The following is a 21,241-nucleotide window of genomic DNA, read 5'->3' on the forward strand; positions in this document are numbered from 1 at the left end:
TTTGAATAGCCATGTAATAGGGGATTCGCATAGTTTGTGTGTGTATCGCCCACTGCGCTGCGTAGTGTCAACAAGCCACATCCAAACATCCTTCGACATGGACGACCTGTTCAGTCCGCGGAGGTAACTTGATTAACTTACCGTTTGCGTTTGCATGTTAGTCGCCACGTATTAAATGCGTGTTTTGGTGTTTTGCGGCGTTACTTTGAGAGCCGTTTGTATGAAATAGTCGGAGTGTCAGTGGTCACGAAGTTCGTGTCTGGCTAACAAGCTAGCCAAATAACGGCGTAATGTTACTGTCTCGTTAGCAGCTAGCAAGCGGCTCCCGATGGTAAAACGCCTTTCTGCTCGCTTTATTGTACCTTGCAGCCATTATGTTAAATAATGTCATCAAAGCAGATTAACGTCATGCATCGCTGCTTAATAAATCGGCTGTTGTTGCCGTCGGGCTTGACGTGTATAGACGTGGGTCGTTATCGCCGTATGCGTGTGTAACGTTATGTTGTGCATGCTAACATTGATGTTTATTATTGATCGCATACTTTAGCTAACAGTTAGCCACCAGCAGCTGTCAACCTGTTATGAGCTCCCAAGTAGCACACACTGTTCTCGTAATGGTGACCGTAAAAATTAGCAGCTCATGTATGATTGATTGACAGTCTTTTGCGGTGGCTAGCGTCGGGTTTCATTCATGTAATATAAGGAAACGTCGCAGGTCACGGCTCAGATTGGTTCGCAGTGATGGAGGGGCGGGATGAAATCACAGCGCAGAGGGAGGGGAGCTGCTCTCACCACAGCCAAGTTATTATACACGTATTGATCTTCCGTCTCTGTGCACACTGTACAGTGTTAATTACCCGCTAATTAACAGGTGGTATTTATAGTTAGCACGCTGTCTTTACCTATGAGAACAATTACATGAATGATCGTAAACACTGATGCACATGGGATGTTGTTTTTTTGTTTATTTCAGGAGCCTGAACAGCACACAGGGCGAGATAAGAGTGGGACCAAGTCATCAGGTACACACTGCTCCAGATAAAGCATCACTCATATCACCAGTGTTGTAAAAAGTACCCAAAATTATACCCGAGTTAAAGGAAAGATATGTTAAAATATTGCATATAAGTTAAAATCACCCCTACAAATAGTACTTGAGTAAAAGTCTGAAAGTATCTGGTATTAAATGTAAATAAGTTATTATAGTAAGGGCGGCTATAGCTCAGGAGGCACAGCAGGTCATCCAGTATCCAAGATCTTCTGGCTGCATGTCAAATCCTCGTGTCCTTGAGCAAGATACTGAAACCATGGTGTGTGTGTGTGTGTGTGACAAGTGTGGTAAAGCACTTTGGGCAGTCAGTAAACTGGAAAAAAGTGCTATAGAAATGCAATTCTGTTTTATGAAAAGTAAAAAATGATCTACACGTAAAATTAAATTACACATCTATTTACATGTATGCGGGGTTACTTTAAAAATGTATTCCGGTAGAGTTACTAATTACCTGTTTAAAAAATGTAGTCAGTAACACAATCCAAGTATCACAACCATTGAAGTTATGTAACTTGATTACTTTCCGTTACCTTTGGATCACCTCAATACCAAACATATGCAAATAAAGACTAGTGAAAAGAAATATCAATAAGATGACTTTTATCAAATCACAACAAGAAAATACACACACGTGTATTTGGTTTCACTCCACAGACTGGTGAAGTGTTGTCATATGTGCACATGTGCATGGTATCAAACTAGTATATCGTTCCTTATTTTAATAACAATTGAAAATAAAATAGATTAATTTTAAAATGTGCTGCTTTGGTTGTGATGCAGCATTTTATCTGCAAAGTTACTTGTAACTAAAGTTGTCAGATAGATGTAGTGGAGTAAAAAGTCCAATATTTACCTCCAAAATGTATTGGAGTGGAAGTATAAAGTAACAAAAAATGGAAATACTCGAATACAAGTACATGAAAATTTTACCTACGTACAGTACTTGAGTAAATACACTTACTTGCATTTTATTACTGGATATCATATCGGAATTAAATCAAATATCTAAATAATTAGTATATAATTCTGTCTACAAAAGTCAGATTCATTTATTTATGTATTTGTGTATTTTTGTGAGTAGAGAAATTTGTAAGATTATGATGAAATTGTTTGTGTACCTGCCTTTGACTATTGTCCTGTCTGAGACCTGACCTGAGACAGACCTGTCTGTTTAGTTGGCTTTGCAGCTTGTCATAGTGTTTGAATGCATCTCCGTCGTAGGCAACATGTATTCACGTTTTTTTATGTAGCACCATTCAGACACAAGGCATTCAAAGTGCTTTACAGGGACATAGACATGCATTCCAACAAGACATTAAGAAATGTTTAAAATGTCTTTTTAAAAGACAAAAATAACAAAGGCAAACAGTTACAGATACAAGTTATTAATCATAATCATATCATAATCCTAATTATATGAAAGTACAGTAATGTTTTAAGCCCTGGTTTAAATGAGCTGACGGTTTTAGCAAACCTCAGGTATTCAGGAAGCTTGTTCCACAGGTGGGCAACGGTGAAACTTAAAGCTGCTCCACCTTGCCTTGTTTTGATCCTGGGAACACTGAGTCAACCTGTCCCAGATGACCCGAGGGGTCTGGATGCTTTGTAACATACAAGTAAATCAGAAATGTAGGCGTAGCCCAAGACCATTTAGTGTTTTATAGAAAAGATTTCAGAACATTTCCTTTGACAGACAGAAAGCCAGTGCTGTGAGTCAAGAATGGGTGTAATGTGCTGTGCCTTCTTGGTTTTAACGAGGACTCTGGCAGCAGCATTCTGGACGAGCTGCATTCGTCTTTCTTTTCTTACTTTAATTACATATTGTGATAATGAATACATATATTTTGACAGCTGAATAACTGTTTTCAATTTCTTTTGTACATTTTATGAATAGTGTAATTTAAAAAAACTGCCTCGATTTTTGCTCAGTAATGGCACTTTATGAGGCATAAATCTCAGCAGGACATTCAGTTGCTTGTCTTCGAGGCGGTCTAATAAATGTTTGCTGGTTTTTGTCTTTTCTTTGGTTGCCCCGCAGGCCAAGCTTCCAGAGTTGCAGCCGTGGCCCGCTCCTGCTCTACAGACTCAAACGGAGAGCGAGGAGCTGATGTGGACACCTGGGGTCAATGACTGTGACCTTCTCATGTACCTCAGAGCTGCCAGGTCAGTGTCTGTACTATATTGCTTCAAACCACTGGTACTATCAGTCTTGAGTCATCAATCATTTTAAGCAGTAGCGAGGAAAGTGTCACAAATGAGGAAGTACTTGAAAAACAAAACCAGTCGGTAACACTTTAGATTAGGGAACACATATTAACCATGAACTAGTGTCTTATTAGCATGCATATTAGTAGCATATTGGCTGTTTTTAAGCCATTATAAATCACTTACTAATGCTTTATTCTGCATGATCATATTCTGCAACTACTAGGCCATTAACTACTGTAAGAGTTTTCCCTCAATAACTTCCTAATCACTGCTTATTGATAGTGAGTTAGGGAGTTGTTGTAAACCACTTAATAAGAATAAGCTAATAAGAAACTAGTTGATGGTTAATATGTGTTCCCTAATCTAAAGTGTTAGGTGAAACCATTGTGGTTAATCTCCTTTTTTAGCTGGTTTCAATACATTAAATCAGTTGAAAGATGATTTGTGTCCCAGTTGTGTACTTTCTCATTTCTCACAAATCCTTGCACCACAATGGTTGCACCACAATGGTTGTTTAACGTGTTCGTTCAGGGCTTCAAACACATTTTTCCTTTATCACTTTTTGTGTTAATTAAAAAACTGTTGAATAAGTAGCTCCAGTGGGACAAGGTTGAGGTCTATTTGCTCTTAAGCAGCCTGGTTATTGTCTGCTTTCTCTATTTACCTGATTTCTTAAAAGCCACACAGCAGTGAAATGTGGTTTGAATTTGGGCAGTGACAAGTGAGAAAATGCACACTTAATATTGATTTTGTTTTATTTCTCCAAGGAGCATGGCAGCGTTTGCAGGGATGTGTGATGGCGGCTCCACGGAGGACGGATGTTTAGCAGCATCCCGTGATGATACCACACTCAACGCACTCAACATGGTGAGGAGCACAGCTCGCATCATGTTCATCAATATCCAGTAAATTCAAAGAACATAAATATTGGATTGCAGATTCACAAGCATCTCTTGTTTTCTCTCACTTCTAGCTACATGCAAGTCATTACGATGCAGCAAAAGCTCTCCAGCGTCTGGTTAAGAAGCCTCTTCCGAAGCTCATTGAGAAATGCTGGTCGGAGGATGATATGGTGAGACGGCTTTAGCCACTTTTAGCTAGCTTTAACTCTACTTGACATGTTCATCGACTGTGATTTGATATGATACAAGCCTGCAGTAAAATAGTGTTTATTAACAGGTGCTGTAGTTTTAAAAAGGAAATCAGTCTAGTGCTTCATTGTAAGAATCATCTTAGACGTGTCTAATAAACGCAGCTTTATATCACTAGATGACCATTGTCTGTACCGGAATCTTTTGTGTTGCAACTGCATGTCATTTAATTTTATCCACAACTACTCTCCCTTCTTTTTTCCTGATAGAAACGCTTCATCAAAGGCCTGAGGCAGTATGGAAAGAATTTCTTCCGCATTCGGAAAGACTTTCTGCCCAGCAAAAAGACTGTAAGTGAACACCATGTTTTTTCGTATAGAACAATTGGTAATGCCATATTTTTGATTCAAAACACAACTTGAATTGATCCTAAATTTCATGTGTTCTTTTTAATCAGGGGGAGCTGATCACTTTCTATTACCACTGGAAGAAAACTCCCGAGGCTGCAGGAACAAGAGCTTACCGACAGCAACGGCGACAGCCGTCCTCTCGCAAAGCAAAGACTCGCTCTGCGGCAGCTCCCGTCAACACCCCATCGAGAAATTATTCAGGTGAGCACTTTGTGTGTTGCCGTTTTTACTTGTCAGTGAATTTTGTTCTTATGCGTGGTCACAAAGTGTGGCATTCATATGAGCTGAACTTGATCGAGGCTGATATTTTCCTTTGCAGTGGATGTGAGTTCTGCCAGCGAGGATGATCTTGACAGTGAAGACAGTGAACAGGAAATCAAGAGCTGCAGCCACTGTGGTGCAACAAGTGAGTACATGTTATTTATCTTTGATTTATAACATGGGGCAGAGTTCAGGTTTTCATACAATATTTTTTTTGATACTGTAAATCATATCATGAGGACATTCTCTTAAACAGGTTCGAAAGATTGGCACCAGGGGGGAAGAGACAACCCGTTGCTGTGCACACCTTGTCGCACATATGAAAATAAACATGGATGTCTGCCGCCCGCTCCAAAATCTGCAGGCGCTCCGTTCATGTTTAAACCTGTTAAAGAGGAAGAAGAAGTGAACAGCAAGCATGGCATGAGGACACGGCGAAGCAGAGCACCTGTAAGCCTGAGGCAGCCGGATCAGTCACACTTATCTTTATTACTAGTAATAAAAAATAATAACTTTTCAAGAAAAAGCAATTTTGTTGTCAAAATGCCTTTATTAAATACAGCAGGAATCAGATTTACATCCTCATTCAACCAGACCAATGCTGTTTCACCTTTCCATCACAATAACATTAATTTCTCTCTTGTGTTTTAACAATATTAACTAATGAATGTTTCTCTTTAAAGCAGCTGTCATCTTTAAGAAGCGGCCACAGGAGGCTCACAGGCTCCCCTAACAGCGAGGATCAGCAGTCCAGCAGCCAGCCCTCCCTGAGTGGAGCAACCCTGAGATCGTCTTCCACAGATAATAAGAATGAATCCAACAGGAAGACAAACAAGGTTTGCAAGAAAATCTAAGCATTTCATATTCACGTACGTGTGGCACCTGTATGACATTATCTTATCAGGCTGGCTGGGTTGTTTACTATTTTGTGGTCGGGCTGTTTGGTTGCAGTTAGTTGCATTTCAGGAATGAAGATGCTAGAAAGGAAGAGACTGTTGCTGCTTTTAATTATGCTACACAAACAGCTGCAACTAACCTCAACAGCCCCCACAGCACCCTCACAAATACAAAATCGCCTTCTGCCAGTAAATAACACCTCAGTGTAAATATCATGTTGTGTACACAGAAGATAAAAGAGGAGGTTACGTCACCAAAGACAACGAAACGTGTACGAGAGAGTCCTGCTCAAGAGCCTGATGAGCCTGAGAAGGTTACACCTAAAAGGCCGAAGACACAGGTGAGACGGACTCTTCATGTCAAATAATGACATTCTTTAAAGATGGCATTTGTTACATTTTGTGCAGCACGGGCTGTAAATGTCTTCTTTTGTGAATTAAATCTGTAGAAAATTCATCTTAAATTCGTCTTAAATTCAATGAGTTTCAGGATTTAAGGAGCTACCTCCTTATTGGAAAGAGAGTTCTATAATAATAATAATAAACATCATTTGTTTGTTCCTCCAGGATCCACAGGGCTCCCGGTCGGAGGGAGAGGCAGAGGTGGAGGAGGAGAGCTCTTCAGAAAGCCGCAGTGCTCAGGACGATGGCAGCAGTGACACCAAAGACATCGATCAGGACAACCGCAGCTCCTCTCCAAGCATCCCCAGCCCTCAGCAGGGCAACGAGAGCGACTCTGACTCATCTGCTCAGCCGAACGGTGTCCCATCAGAGCCTGTCGCTCCTGCTGCTGTGTTGGCTGACACACCGGTCCCACAGGCGCTCCCCTCTCAGGGCCCTCCCATCACTGCTCAACCAACACTAAGCAGCTCTTCTGCGGATCCTGCTCAGAGCCCCCCTCCTCCTTCTCCAGACCCTCCTCAGCCTGCCGCTGGTCAGTCGGCTGCTGCAGTGGGCCCCAACAGCCGACCGCAGCCCGCCTCTCACTCTCTCCCCGGTCCACCACCTCTTCCGCCAGCACTTGGTCAGGACTCTCCTCTTTCTCCAGCATTTCAGGTCCCACCTGCTCTTAACTCTGCCCATCTTCATGGCCCGTCACCACAAGCCCCCCAGCGACCACCGCCCTTCTTTCGGGAGTCTCAGCACCCACAGCCTCCTCTGTCTGGCCCACAGATCAAGCCTCCTCCCACCACTCCAATTCCACCTTCACACAAACAGATGCCACACCAGTCTGCAACACCTTTCCCTCAGATGCCCTCCAATCTCCCCCCTCCCCCTGCTCTAAAGCCCCTCAACGCTCTGCCCAACCAGCATCCTCCGGGCGCACCCCCTCCCCCCCTCCAGCTCATGCCGCAGCCTTTGCCGATGCAGTCACTTTCTACCCAGCTTCCAGTGATCTCTCAGGTGCAAACCCACCTTGGAAAAAGCATGACCACCTCTCACCCACCTGCTGCAGCGTCACACCCTCTCACCTCTGTTACATCTTCTGCTATTGGCCCCGTCCCGAGCCTCCAGCCGTCATTCCCACCTCTTCCGCTGAGACCCTCGACGGGCACCACAGCAGGTGGTTCACAAATTCAGATTAAAGAAGAGCCACTGGATGAGATAGAAGAGGTTGAGAGCCCACCGTCCCCACCTCGGAGCCCCTCGCCGGAGCCCACCATCGTCAACATGGCGAGCCATGCCAGCCAATCTGCACGGTACGTTTTGAGGACAAAGAATCTGAAGTGTATTGCTTTTCTTGAAAAAAATTGGAAGGTAAGACATTCCTCTGTACTGTTGTGAAAACGGGTAGATTACAGTGTTTGAATACAGATTATGCCTCTTTGTTTTATTCACTTCAAGTACTCAAAATCAAATGCTAAGTTTAACCACCATTCCTGTCAATAATGGTCACATTTTACTTAGAATATAGAAAGCAACACAGTCAGATGTTGCAAATAAAGCACTCAATTTAAACTTGCGATAAATGTTTTTTTAATAAGTTTATATATCGAATTTTTTAGCAGACAGTTGCCTACTTGCAAATCTATCAGATATAGAGGAACATTAGCATTCATTGAGAGTTTGTGTCTGCTTGATGAATGCGAGTCCGATATTCACTCTACTTTTAGCTCTGTTTTGGTCTACACCACCTTCTGAGGAAAATATCCAGCTCCTAAGCTGATAAAGTACAATGATACAATGTTTATGTGGCTTCATAATTTTATTAAAATGTAAATAAAACTCAAAAACAAATGAAACAATAAACAACATTTTGGCATAGCGCCAACATCTCCTCAACCTTTGAATGATTCATGTTGCTTTTTCATGTGAATGAAGTTTATTAGTCAAACTCACTAATGCACATCTGTTGTTTCTCTCAGGTTTATCAAACACTTTGATCGTGGTTACAACTCCTGTGCCAGAACAGACCTGTTCTTCACTCCACTGTCGTCCTCCAAGCTGGCCAAGAAAAGGGAGGAGGCTGTGGAAAAGTCCAGGAGGGAGGCTGAGCTCAGTGCTCGGCAAGAACGCGAAAGGGAGAAAGACAGAGAGAGGGAGAGAGAAAGGGAGGCGGACAGAAATGCTGTGAGTGCAACATTCTCTTTATTCCATTTTTAAACTTCTTGTCTGTCACAACATTCATGATTTTTCTCACGTGCTGTGTTTACCTACAGAGAGCCTCCAGCTCCTCCCATGACAGTCGCATGAGTGAGGTTCAGATGACGGTTCAGGGTCACGGACGGCCCTCGTTCGAGCAGCCGCCCACCACTGTAGCTGCTGTGCCCCCCTACATCGGCCCTGATACACCTGCCCTGCGCACCCTCAGTGAATACGCCCGACCCCATGTCATGTCGCCCACCAACCGCAACCACCCTTTCTATGTGTCTCTGGGCCCTGGAGACCCCCTGCTGGCCTACCACATGCCTGGCCTGTACAGCGCTGAACCCAGCCTGCGAGAGCGTGAGTTGAGGAACCTCCGAGAGAGGGAGCTCCGCGAGAGGATGAAGCCTGGCTATGAGATCAAGCCCCCAGACATGGAAACCTTACACCCCTCGGCCAACCCCATGGAGCACTTTGCCAGACATGGGGCGATCGCTCTCCCCCACATACCCGGGCCTCCCCACCACTTTGCACCCTTCCATCCTGGGCTGAACCATCTGGAGCGGGAGAGGATGGCACTTGCTGGACCTCAGATGCGTCCTGAGCTGAGTTACGCAGAGCGGCTCACTGCTGAGCGGCTTCATGCGGAGAGGATGGCGTCTGTGGCTGACCCCGCTGCCAGGCTGCAGATGCTCAATGTGACGCCGCATCATCACCAGCACTCTCACATTCATTCGCACCTCCACCTGCACCAACAGGATCCGCTCGGTCAAGGTGAGGTTGCACTTTAATTTAATTCGTCAGCAGTAATACATCCGGTGGTGTGAAGTTGATCTCCGTTTACTGAATAATTTATCTCTTCATCCAGGTCAAGGCCCTCATCCTCTGGACCCCCTGGCAACAGGACCACGTTTGGCCCGGTTCCCTTTCCCTGGTGGACCAATCCCCAACGCTTTACTCAGTGATCTTCCTCATGATCACGAGATGCTGCGCCACCCACTGTTTGGTTCGTAATCTCAACTCTTAACTTGCTCAGACGTCAGCTCTTCTCTGAGTTCAGCTCTTCTGAATTTGGTCTTCTCACATTTTAGGAGCTGCATATCCACGAGAGCTGCAGGGCCCGATTCCACAGATGTCTGCTGCTCACCAGCTCCAGGCCATGCACGCTCAGTCTGCAGAGCTTCAGAGGATGGCCATGGAGCAGCAGTGGCTGCATGGGCATCACCTGCATGGAGGGCCTCTACCGAGTCAGGAGGATTATTACAGGTGAGGTTTCTGTTTTGTTTGTACTGTGCAGTCCATGCATGTGTGTGGGGGGGATTCAAGAGAAAGAAAAACTCATCCTTCAGTGATTTAAAAGCATCTCATTATCGTAGTTATGCAGCTTAGTAGGAATTAATAGCCCATAATACAGTCAAACTCTGGCACTTAAAACTTGTTTGATTGCTAATGTGGTTACAACATGTACTTGTTGTAAGGCTGGTTCTTGCAGAGTTCAGTTAATTCCAGATCTCAGTAATAAAGTTGGCATCTAAACTGTCATTAATAAGTGACAGGATTGACTCTCAAGAAAATGGCTTTGGGAATGTTTTAAGGAAGGAATTGCATTCAGCGCATTTGTTAGACTGAAAGAGTACACACATATTGTTTTTTCAGGGCTGATAGCGATACCGATTATAAGTAATCGAGCACTTAAGTACAATTTTGAGGAACTTTACTTGAGTATTTCCATTTTCTGATACTTTTTAACTTCCACACTATTACATTAATTTAATAACTTAAATTATTTCTCAGATTCAGATTATTCAGTGTTGATTGGCCATTACTTGTGACGTGTAACCAATCAGGTGGTATTGTGGGAGGGGCATCTACAGTCAGAGGATGCTGCATCAGAACAATTTTATTTTTCAATTTTTTAAAATTGTATAGCCACCGATATCGGAAAATTGCTAAATATTGGCCCAATAAACGGCCAGACTGGTAATTGGTCTATCCCGAACACACAGTGTTTTAGTGACATGCACTGAATGTACTGTATATACTCTTATTGATTATAAATAAAGATCATTTCATTATTATCTCAGCTATGCAGCTTAACGGGATTTCATAATATACCTCGTAGTATTTGCTCCGAGTTTGTTTTCCTTGCATGTTTGCCCCACGATGGAGCCAAATTCATTCTACATAGCTTCATTAAAATGAAAATGAAAGTGTTTCATAGTCCGAGTGTTTACTTACCTTTGTTTCTGTTTTTTTTTTCCTAAAGCCGTCTGAAGAAAGAAGGTGACAAGCCATCTTGAGTCCCAGGTGGTGCATGAAACCCAACACTCAATACACCCAATAGGATACTGTGTACTTTTGAGACTGTAAGAGAATATTTGTGTGTCCGTTTTTTGTTTTAATATATTTTAGAAAAAAAACCTTTGTGGATCTTTATGTGCATTCCTCGTTCAGCACTTAATGGGACTGTCAAAGTCCGTCTGAGATTTTCATATCGCTTAAAACTTTATACTAGTTTTATTATTGAAATGAAAGGAACAATCTCACCCATTCGTGTGAGATTTAAAGTGACAGATTTTCTCTAACAAACTGTAAAACGGTTTCATATGCAGTGATATTAATTTGCTAAAACACAGCTCTTATAAAGGATATGAAAACAGACTGACTTTGGTGTTAAGTTTAAATATCCCTATGGTTTCTAAATGATTTCCTTGTACAGAATGACATTTAAATCAGTGTTTTGAATGATTGTATCGACCTAGCATGACTCAGTCCTCATTTTTTTCACCAAACTAGAGTAGCAAGTTGCATTGTGGTGTTTAGACTTTGAAAGATTAGTAGAGGTTGGTTTTACTCTTAAATCTGCTAAATATTTGTCTAAATCCTAAAGTTTTATATATCAAGATATCTTTTCACAGTATAACCGAAGCTTTTATTCGCTCATTTTTGAGACTGTAAATATTACATGTTCACAATATTCTATATGAATGAGTACTATTGATATAGCAGTAGATGTGGACACTTGACCCTTGATTCAGCACGATAGCAGTAAATCATAAGCTAAAACAGTATACGTATTATAAGGTAAGATGATTAGTAATTGGACCATGATCTGTCGCTACAGACAGAAAGTTTGATTAGAATGATGTATTTACATTATTTTGATGAGAATAACTGAATTGGACAGAGATTAAATTTTAATGGACTTTTTAAAAGAACTGCTTCTAAATTCAGTATTTATGTGACATAATATGAAAGTGTATCCATTGCATATTTATTTCAATAAATATTTCTGCAATGACACCTTATTCTATTTGCACTTGGACCTCTGTTTGAAAGAAACACTTCTGACAGCACATGAACGCACAGATACACTCAGTCGCCACTTTATTACCCCTGATTCCACAGGGCACGTCTGCAACGCATTCGCAGCCATTCTAGACAATGCTTGTGGGTTCAGCAGGTGAGCCGCGGCCCGTTTCAGAAGCGTCGCAGAAGTCTTTTTTTGACGGAAACACACAGAGCAAATCGAGCCAAACAGGAAGTCAGACACAAGAACAGCATAGAGCATCCGGTTAATTGTTCTAAGTAAAACATACTGAGCAGATCAATAACAATGCACACAATTACAACAGACAACAGACAAAAGACAAACGTTTAACTCTGTACTTACCCGTGGTAGAAACCCAAAGATGTAGGAAAAATGACGAAATAAACAGGTTGACATTACCCAGCAGGCACGACGCTCAGCTTCTGAAACGTTCCCAGTGTGGTATGAAGCCGCATCGCACATGTGACATTAGAGAGACGTCCCCGGTGAAATGAAAGTTATAATAGAGATGTATGACTGCCTCCAAAATGATCGTACAGTTCAATCAACAACTTCTAAAACAGTTTAAACAAAAACTGAACATCATGACCTTCATGACTGAAGCATCTATTGCAGGAATGTTGTATTGGACTGAATTAGTTTCAGCAAGGCGGACCTAAAAACTGCAACTGCTTATATATTGTGGAAAATAAGAGTTTCCTGCAGACATCAACTTGGACAGAGAGAAGCATGGGGTATTCATGTTTTTATTGCATTATTGCACAAAATCTGTATATATGTAAAATCATATGTACCCAGTCTTGTTTGACAAGAGATATGAAATGTTGTGAAAACAATCCTTTGCTGGTAGATCTTGACACAAAAGAGTTGTAAACAGTGGCAGCTACACATGAACAGAACAGAACAACGGCCATGTCAGTTGTATTGTTTTGCATATATAAATAGGCAAAGCTACTAATTAGCCATTCTTAAAGCTTACACAGTCTTTTTTGCATCACAGCAGATGCACTGGCCTTTAAACTTACTGAAGCAGGAAACAAGAAAAAACTAAAATCTGCTACACAGAGTTATATTCTTCTTTTTTCAGACTAACTAACTGAATTGCTCAAAAGTCATGCAGCCTGTGAGCAGACATTATTATTAAAGGTGCACAAAGCCACTGTTTTAAACACCTACTGATTCTTTGCTTATAACTTCCCAACACACCAGACCAATCTATACAACATAAATCTTTCTTTTACATTTTCATACTCTTTTTTTTTATCCTTTACAACGACGCTTCACTTACACTCTGAATCTGTTCAGAAAGCTTCTAATACAACTTAGCTTGACTGCAGCTGAATAACGTACAAAGCCACGTGTTAGGCACATCAGGATATTCACAAACAACATGTGGTAAAAAGTATGAGCTTCTGTACTTGCAGAATGGTCCATATATCAATATTGACATTCTTCCACCTTTAAAGGATAAAGGTGGTGAAATGCTATATATATGTATTTGTCAACACATCCCATAAAAAGACCAAAACCAACAATGTGTTTTGTTTCCAGCCTCTCTATCCTGTCTGTGGCTCTCAACCCTAAAGCCATTTCATTCTTCCTACACTGAATCTAATCCATCTAACCTAATCAACTCTAACACTCAATTTGATTATGATTATTGCACGGAACCGTTTTCAGTCCATGACTTCACGTGCAAGTGAACAGTTACATCATCAGGACCAAGTATGTAGGACTGACTCTGCAGTGCCTGTGTTCATTCCTGTTTGGACATTAGTTTCTGTCACAGAGGATTAAGCTATATTAGACTCCAGTTACACAGACAATACTCATTAGGCTTGATTCATATTTGGCTGAAGTCTTTTCATGGAATAAGAAACCTATATTACAATATCTGCAGACTATATCCTTCAACTAAAAATGTGTGAGTAACTTCAGGCCTAAATAATCAGTTTGCTGGACCCAAGGGTATGATGTTTGGAAATTACATCTTTTTCTTGTGTGTATGTCTCAGGGATCATCTTGAGAAGGATTTGTCTTCTTCACATACTGCCGCAGGTACTGGATAGCCGATAGCGCGCTCACGTTTGCCAGCAGAGCTGAACAGGATTTCAATATATGTTAGTTTGTAGAACAGGATGTCGGTGTGCAAAGTTATACAGTACGCTCATATGTTCAGTAGTTAAAAGCTCTAAAAACTTGGTTTTACTTGGTTAGTGTTTGTCAATAACATGAAATATAATAAATCTGATTTTAGATCTGTTACTGCTAAACTCTGATTGGTGCACAAAAACATGTGACATCACCTTTTCCCATCAAAAACCATGGCCACTTCAAACCAGTGAGAAAAAGGAAAGAACAAAAACACAGTTAGTAATAAATTAACTCAAACTGTCCGAACTTTTCTGCTCTTCTGGGACCCCATTGCAAATAGGACGATGGAGAAGGAGAAAAAATGTTTTTAGTGTTGTGTTTTAGACAAGGTTTTAGTAGATTATTATTAGTAGAATATCAGTGCAAAGAGTTTCATACCTGCTTTCCAGGCATCAGCAGCCTCCGGATCAGAGGATCTTAAAACCCAGGAGGCGAAGGCGATGCAGACCAAACACATATCAGACTGCTTCAGTGTGGCGAAGACACCATCTCGTCCTGTAAGAGACATAAAGATGCACAAAAAAGTATTTTTGCTTTGGAGGTTTTTTTGTTTTGCACCATCCACTTCTGTACATACAAGAAATTAGACTTACTTGTTGTCTGCACAGTTTCCAAAATGCTCTGCTGTACTGCCAGCTCTCTGCACAGCTGAGAAGGAGTTGAAGCGAGCGCAGTTACTGGTGCATCTGCTCTCTCTTTGATAATCTTCTCGGCCTCACCTGGAAACACCCAGGCACCGGACCCTCTGCACCAGATGCTACCTTTGTCGTGGAAGCGAATCTTCCTTATCGACAGCAAACTTTTCCAGCCGTGAAACCCACGTGGGGCTGCAGCAGATGCCCCAGGACCACTGCCCTGGAAGAAACAGCCAGAAACCATTCTGATTGGAGAGATATCGCCTTCGTCCTTGAAGTCTGCGCTCAGGAAAACATAGTCCGGATTTGGGAATGTGAGTTCTCTGACGGTAGGATGGGAACAAGAGAAAATAGGGATGGGTTTGTCCTCACTGCGCTGGGACTCACGGAGGAGAGAGAGCGACGTTTCATCGCTGAATGTACAAAGAGTGAAGTCAAACATGGGAGCTGCTGAGATGTCCTCTGGATCAAAGACAGTGACACAGCAGGAGTCTCTCTCTGCTCTATTGTCTGTGAAAAAGTCTTCAAACACTTCAGGGTAAGAGATTTGAGCACGTTGATCCAGTGTGTCTGCGTTGGATAGAAACGGTGCAGGTGTTAGCATTCCCAGGCTGTCACTGGCTTTTAAAAGCACGTTTTCCTCCAGAGATGGACTCCCGCTGAGAAGCAGACTGATCTCATCATCTCCAAGCAAAGAATAACCCTCTGTGTTCAGAGCTTGTACGTTGCGCACACTTTTGCTTTTCGTTATCGGTCTCGGCCACGCAGGTCCTGATTCCTGATCCTCCGAAGATTCCTCTTCAAAGTCCTCTGAAGGCACAGGTGTCTCCTTTCCTTCAGAGTACGTGGACTCCTCTTCCTCACGTGCAACTAAAGGTGAGTCGCGTGTCCTTCGTTGGTTTTTGCTCTGAGGGTCAGGACTGGGGTTCCTGCTGGCGCCTAGAAACTGCCAGTACTCTTCTTCAAAATCAGAGGTGGAGAAGTCACAGCTTGAGCGATCCGGTTTGGATTCGTCGGGCTGCGTGAAATAGTCTGAGTCAGTTGCGTCGGATGTGTCCATTAGGCCACCATCAAATGAATTATACTCCACGGTGTCAACCAAAGAGCTGGGATTTCTTGGGCAATCATCTTCACTCTGTGTCACTGTTTCCTCTGTGTCGCTGAGAGGTGTGCTTCTACCCATCCTGAGCTGTAAAATGTCATTTATGGTGAGTTTTTCCATTTCGTCCCAAAATGCAGAAATGGCGAACACAGGTCGAGTGTGGCCTGTGGCTTCGGCGTATGTTTCGGGGCTGTCGGCCACAGGGCAAGGTGTGAGGATTACATCGGGAACAAGGGGAAGACTAAGCTGATCTCCTGAAGAGCAACCAGATGCTGAAAGAGTCATTTCATCATTTTGGAGTCCAGGTGTGTCCGAGGGCACGCGGAGCAGCGCGCTTCCTGTGTTGTTATCACATGTGGAGGCGTCATCTGGCGTTTTGTTAACACTTTGGGCAACAGATGGAAAAGTCAGGGTAGGCTCAACATCGGTGCTTTCATAACCTTCACAGTCAGTGGAGAGACTGAGAGGACAGGATTGCGTTTCTCTGTCAGCATCAGTATTCTCAGTCAGACTGAACAGACGGCTGTTTGTCAGGGATGATGAGCTCTGCAATTGTTGGTTGTCCATGACAAGATGCTCCACTGATTCAGCAGCTGACAGGTAGCCTTCAGAGTCGCAGCTGTGCATGGAGAGGAACTCAACGCTGTCTTCGAGCTCGTCAGACTCCACACTGTCTGACTGGGAAGGGTCCCTAGTTTTAACTGTGTCACACGATGTGGAGCTGTTTGGGTCATGGTTGCTTCTCTCTATCGTTACCAGTTTGTCAGATGAATTGTCTTCCACACTAGATGTTGGATCTGAAACAACTCCCGTCCGACTGCTCTCAGGATTTTCTTCAGCATTTTGGATCAGTTGTGTTTCGTCCTCTGCCCTCCTCCCTCCTTCAGATACACCATCATCTTTGGTCATTCGCTCTGACACGAAGCCGTCATCAGGTGGGCTTCTGCGGGTGTGATTGGTTTTAGGAAGTTTTTTTTTTCTTTGTTTTTTTTTCACAGACGAGGCGCGCGCCCGCTGTCGTGCAGAACTGTCATTCACCGTCACGAACCAGCGCTCCTTTTCTTCTCTGAGAGCGACACTGCCCACAGCTCCGTCTGCAGCGTGCTGCTCACTCACATTTAGTTCTGTTCGGCTGCCAGAAAGTGGGTCAGCTTCATGTATGGATGAGGTGTCACTCTCCGTTTGAGCATCTCCGTCTGAAGACTGAACGTGAAGTTGCTCAGTTTGCAGTGTGGTTGCGATGTTTGCCTCCTCTGTGGTGAATCTGTTTTCCTCTGGATGGTCGAGGCATGCGTCAGACTTCACCCGTCTCTCAGGGTCTTCTTCGGCCTTTATGGTGAGATCAGGCTGTTTAATCTGCACTTCTTCCTCGCAGTATCCTGCAGCTTCATCACTGTTTGCAGCAGGGCTCCGCTGCAGCTCCTGTTGGTCTGTGCTAATGGCCGAACTTGATTTCCCTGAATCCTCTGAGTCACTGAGGCTCAAGTTATCGGGGCAGGCGAGCGAAGGCTGCAGCAAGCCACACTCCTCACTGTCTTCATAGAAGCTCGTCCAGTCATACTCTGCAATGTGCATGCTGTGATCTAAATCATCCATTTTGATACCTCACATGCTCTTCAGTCTGAAAAAAATGGGAGAAAACAAAGATATGCATGATATATGGTTAAAAAATCATATTGCAATTATTTTGACAGATACTGTGATATGTATCTGTCAATATGAATGTGGGGATGATAATTTTTGCATCACAACTTTCGAATTTCAGTGAATTTAAAAAAAAAATTAAAATCATGTCGATGTGACATTTGTTGGGGTCTCTTGCTTACAACCGGAAAACAAGATTTGTAGGCCAGAGCATCTCTGCAGCACTACAGTTCTTCATTATAATGCTGTTCTTTGTCACACATTTTAACTTCAACTTCAGTTTATTTAAAGTGCACGTTGCCCTGACACTTAGCAAGTCAGTAAAAACAGCAAAACACAATGGTGGTTGAGGTGAGAAAACAAAGATCATGAAGTGTGTCCATAACAGGACTGCCAATAACGAGTACCATCATTGAGAGTTTTAAGATAGATAGATAGATAGATAGATAGATAGACAGACAGACAGACAGATAGACAGATAGACAGATAGATAGATAGATAGATACTTTATTGATCCCGTGGGAAATTCAAGGTCTCCAGTAGCTTATAAACAACACACACAACATACACATACAACATAAACAGGATGATAAAAAAATATCCACATGAATGTAAAAAGAAGGAACAGTTGAGTCATCTCCATTAAGGGAATTTTAAGGACGTGATGGAGAAATAAGGTTGAGGGTGCCAGTCGATTTAAAGCTTTACAGGTTAAAAGGAGGATTTTGAAATCAGCATCAAAGTGTCGACACTATACTGTATGTTCAATCTTTTTAGATCGTGTAAGGACTCTGGCTGCAGTGTTTCGGACCAATTGAAATGTTTTGTTGCTGTCTTACATCAATCTATTCCTGAGGTTCTGAAGGCATGTATGAGGATTTAAGCATCTGATTTTGATAAAATGGAGCATGTTTGTGCTATTACATGGAGGTAGAAGAAGGACGTCCATATTATATCCTTGATGTACGGCTCAAATATAAGAAATTGATCAAATACCGTTCCCAGATTTTGAACTGTATGGGTCTGAGGAATAGTGCAGCTGCAAGGTTAATGGAGAAAGCTGTTACAGGAAGATATTACTGCCTTCAACAAAAATTGCAGCTTGTTGCGATTTTGTAAATTGCACTTAGTCATATTGTGATTTTTATTAGATGAGTAGTTGTACAGCTTTAGCTGGAATGCTGCAGATTCAGGTACTTTGAATGAAAAATAATAATAGTGGCCGCTCACAGCATGCAGCAGCGCATGCTTAATATCCCTGCTGGGTTATAGTTAAAGTCACATCAACACATTTGAGTTAAATATAGAGCGTGCATTTGTCTGAAGCTTAACATTGTTTGTAATCAGCTGTCATTAGGAACCTGTTGTGCGGAAAGCAAACACGCTCCTGCATTAGTTCAAAGCTTGAGAGGTGAAGACGTCAGAGAGCAGCAAAGCAACACCAGAGCACCGCGGTCACAAGCTTCATAACAGACCCCAAAATACTCCACGGCCCTGCTCTCGGTCATATGACCTGATATGAAAGATTCATCTGTTCAATGTCAGGGTGCAACATACTCTATGAACTTCACCAGTAAACTCAGTGGAGTGTTTAAGTTGCTAAATAAAATGCATTGATGCAATATGATATAAACATTAAAGTATCATCTTCCTTAAAAATGTGCCAAATCAAATAATCTCTGAGAGTTGATCTCATATTTTAAATTTGAGCAACACAGTTTTTGTACAATTGTTTTAGCTACAAGGTAAAAGATTAATTGAGTTATCAGGATCACTCTTTCATCTTTACCATAATGGACGTTGTTATTAAACACCCTCAACTTGTGTCAAAGTCATCAAAGGTCTTGTCTATGATCATTATCAACACAACCAACATGAAGCACATACAGCACCTTTTTGTTACCGTGTTTTTGTAGTAGATAGGACCCTACCTGTGGCAGAAGGACGAAGTGTCCAGTATGAAGGTGTCACTACTTTCTCCCTGCAGGGACATTTCAGGTCTGAGGTCCGTCTGTCCTTGCATGTGTCAGACTGGCCCCCAGCTGTTATAAATAGAGGAGTATGTTCGGTCACATGGAGCTGCTCTTGGCGCAACTCCCGTCCCAACGCTACCAGAGGTGTGACATTTCAGTACCTTAAAATACAAGCCCACTTACATTTATCAGAGGTGAGATCAATAATCAATTCCATTATTAACACAATAGAAGTTAAAGGACAGGGACACATTTTGTTACCATAATAAGGGCATCTATTTAAAATAAGATCTGCACAAATGTGAAGTCTTTTTTATGATGTTACGTATACTTTAAAGTAAAATTGATATCATTGATAATATATGAAATTTGTTAGACGTTTTTCTGTTAGAACTGTTTTAATCACTGACATAATAATAATAATAATAATAAACTTAATTTATATAGCACCTTTAAAAACAGTTTCCAAAGTGCTTTGACAACAATTAAACTTAAGTTTATTTCAGTGTTAACAATGACATGCTTTATAAATGTATTAAGCAATTCCGAAGGTTTATACACGTGTTTACTTTATAAAGCGCATCCAAATATTTTTTATAGTTGAACTATGCAGTATTTATTAACCATTTACAAAGTATTATAAACATCAGTTGCAACTTTACAATTGTTAAAATTGAAAAACATTTTACTAAGTTTAATTAACTATGAATGTACCATTTATTAATTATGGTTATTATAAAGTGTTACCGGTTATTTAGTGTTTATTGCAGGTGCTAATTTGTAACACTTGTCGTTAGAAGGGCTTTAAATCACCAAAAATAACTAAAAAGAAATTCTTGTCTGGCACACAGTGAGGCATTGTTTATTATTAGCAGCAGCAATCACAAAAGAAACATACACAGTATAAAAATGTGTCAAATTTGTCTTTGAACAATATGAAGTTTAAGCTGAATAGTAACTGGAACTGCACGGAGGGAAACAATGGTTATGGAAAGGTGCTTTATTTCTCCAAACATTACACACATCTTCAGAACATTCTTCATGGCATTGAAACTAGAATTTGTACATCATTACAAAAACAATATGTCATTTGTATAAAACAATATGTACATGTATTCAGCTTATGGTCATCTGTACAACAGCAAACACAGAGCAAAAAAAAAAAGAATATTCATGTAATGACTGCTGCCTTTTATCTGGTTCGCTTCATATGGCTTCACGTATACTAAAGACAGAAATCTATTAGAAATAAAATCAAATGTAGCAAATAAAACTCACAGAACTAGTCTTGTTTCAGACTTGTGTACAGTAAAGGCCACTGGATATAATTCAAATACCCAATTATTCATCACGTCATGACTAAACGTTTCCTGGCTGCAGTTAAAGCTCATAATGGCACAGTAATTATCACAGTAATGGCACACAGTAAACGCCATTTTCTTCAGACAACATTTGGCAAAAGTTAATAGTAGTCAAGTAATGTTCACATGCAACAATAGTGTTGCCATCTATACAACAAAAAAGTCTCAATCACACTCACCAGCAACAAGTTATTTAGAGTATTTCTTTTTAAAATTAGCTGATGACCTCAGACAAATAAAGTGCACAGGGATTCAATTATTTTATGCTTTTAGAGAAAAATATATTGGGATTTAAATTTACTTCATGGAGCAAAAATGCTTTTATTCCATGAAGTTGTTTTGTAGGATCACTTTGAAAAGACACGATTTTGTTGCTGAGAATGACTTTAAATCTTTCTGCTTTGTGTAGTAGAATGTGATGTATGATGCATGATGCAGATTTAATACATTCATCTTGGTTAAGCTCACAAACATAATAAATACAAATGCAATAATAAAAATGCAAAAAAAAAGCTAGCAAACCATCAATAGAGTCTGG

The 21,241-nt window shown here is 41.5% G+C and overlaps 1 protein-coding gene across 2 annotated transcripts; it reads left to right on the forward strand.

Moving 5' to 3' along the window:
* The first annotated feature begins 20 nt into the window (after positions 1 to 20).
* Positions 21 to 11,811, forward strand: rereb (arginine-glutamic acid dipeptide (RE) repeats b). Of its 2 annotated transcripts, none has more exons than XM_073468194.1 (17): positions 21 to 123; positions 974 to 1,022; positions 3,090 to 3,214; positions 4,027 to 4,126; positions 4,233 to 4,331; positions 4,620 to 4,700; positions 4,808 to 4,961; positions 5,080 to 5,166; positions 5,278 to 5,471; positions 5,705 to 5,857; positions 6,148 to 6,258; positions 6,485 to 7,617; positions 8,284 to 8,488; positions 8,578 to 9,277; positions 9,372 to 9,509; positions 9,595 to 9,769; positions 10,770 to 11,811. In XM_073468194.1, exons 1-17 carry the CDS (start codon positions 98 to 100, stop codon positions 10,801 to 10,803), a joined length of 3,564 nt encoding a protein of 1,187 aa, XP_073324295.1. In that variant the 5' UTR covers positions 21 to 97; the 3' UTR covers positions 10,804 to 11,811. The 2 variants fall into 2 exon arrangements, with proteins under 2 accessions (XP_073324295.1, XP_073324296.1); XM_073468195.1 differs by having other exon boundaries at positions 53 to 123; positions 5,708 to 5,857; positions 10,770 to 11,011.
* The last annotated feature ends 9,430 nt before the right edge of the window (positions 11,812 to 21,241 follow it).

The sequence above is a fragment of the Pagrus major genome, chromosome 6 (genome assembly GCF_040436345.1).
Source record: "Pagrus major chromosome 6, Pma_NU_1.0".
In the NCBI taxonomy this organism is placed as follows: Eukaryota; Metazoa; Chordata; class Actinopteri; order Spariformes; family Sparidae; genus Pagrus; species Pagrus major.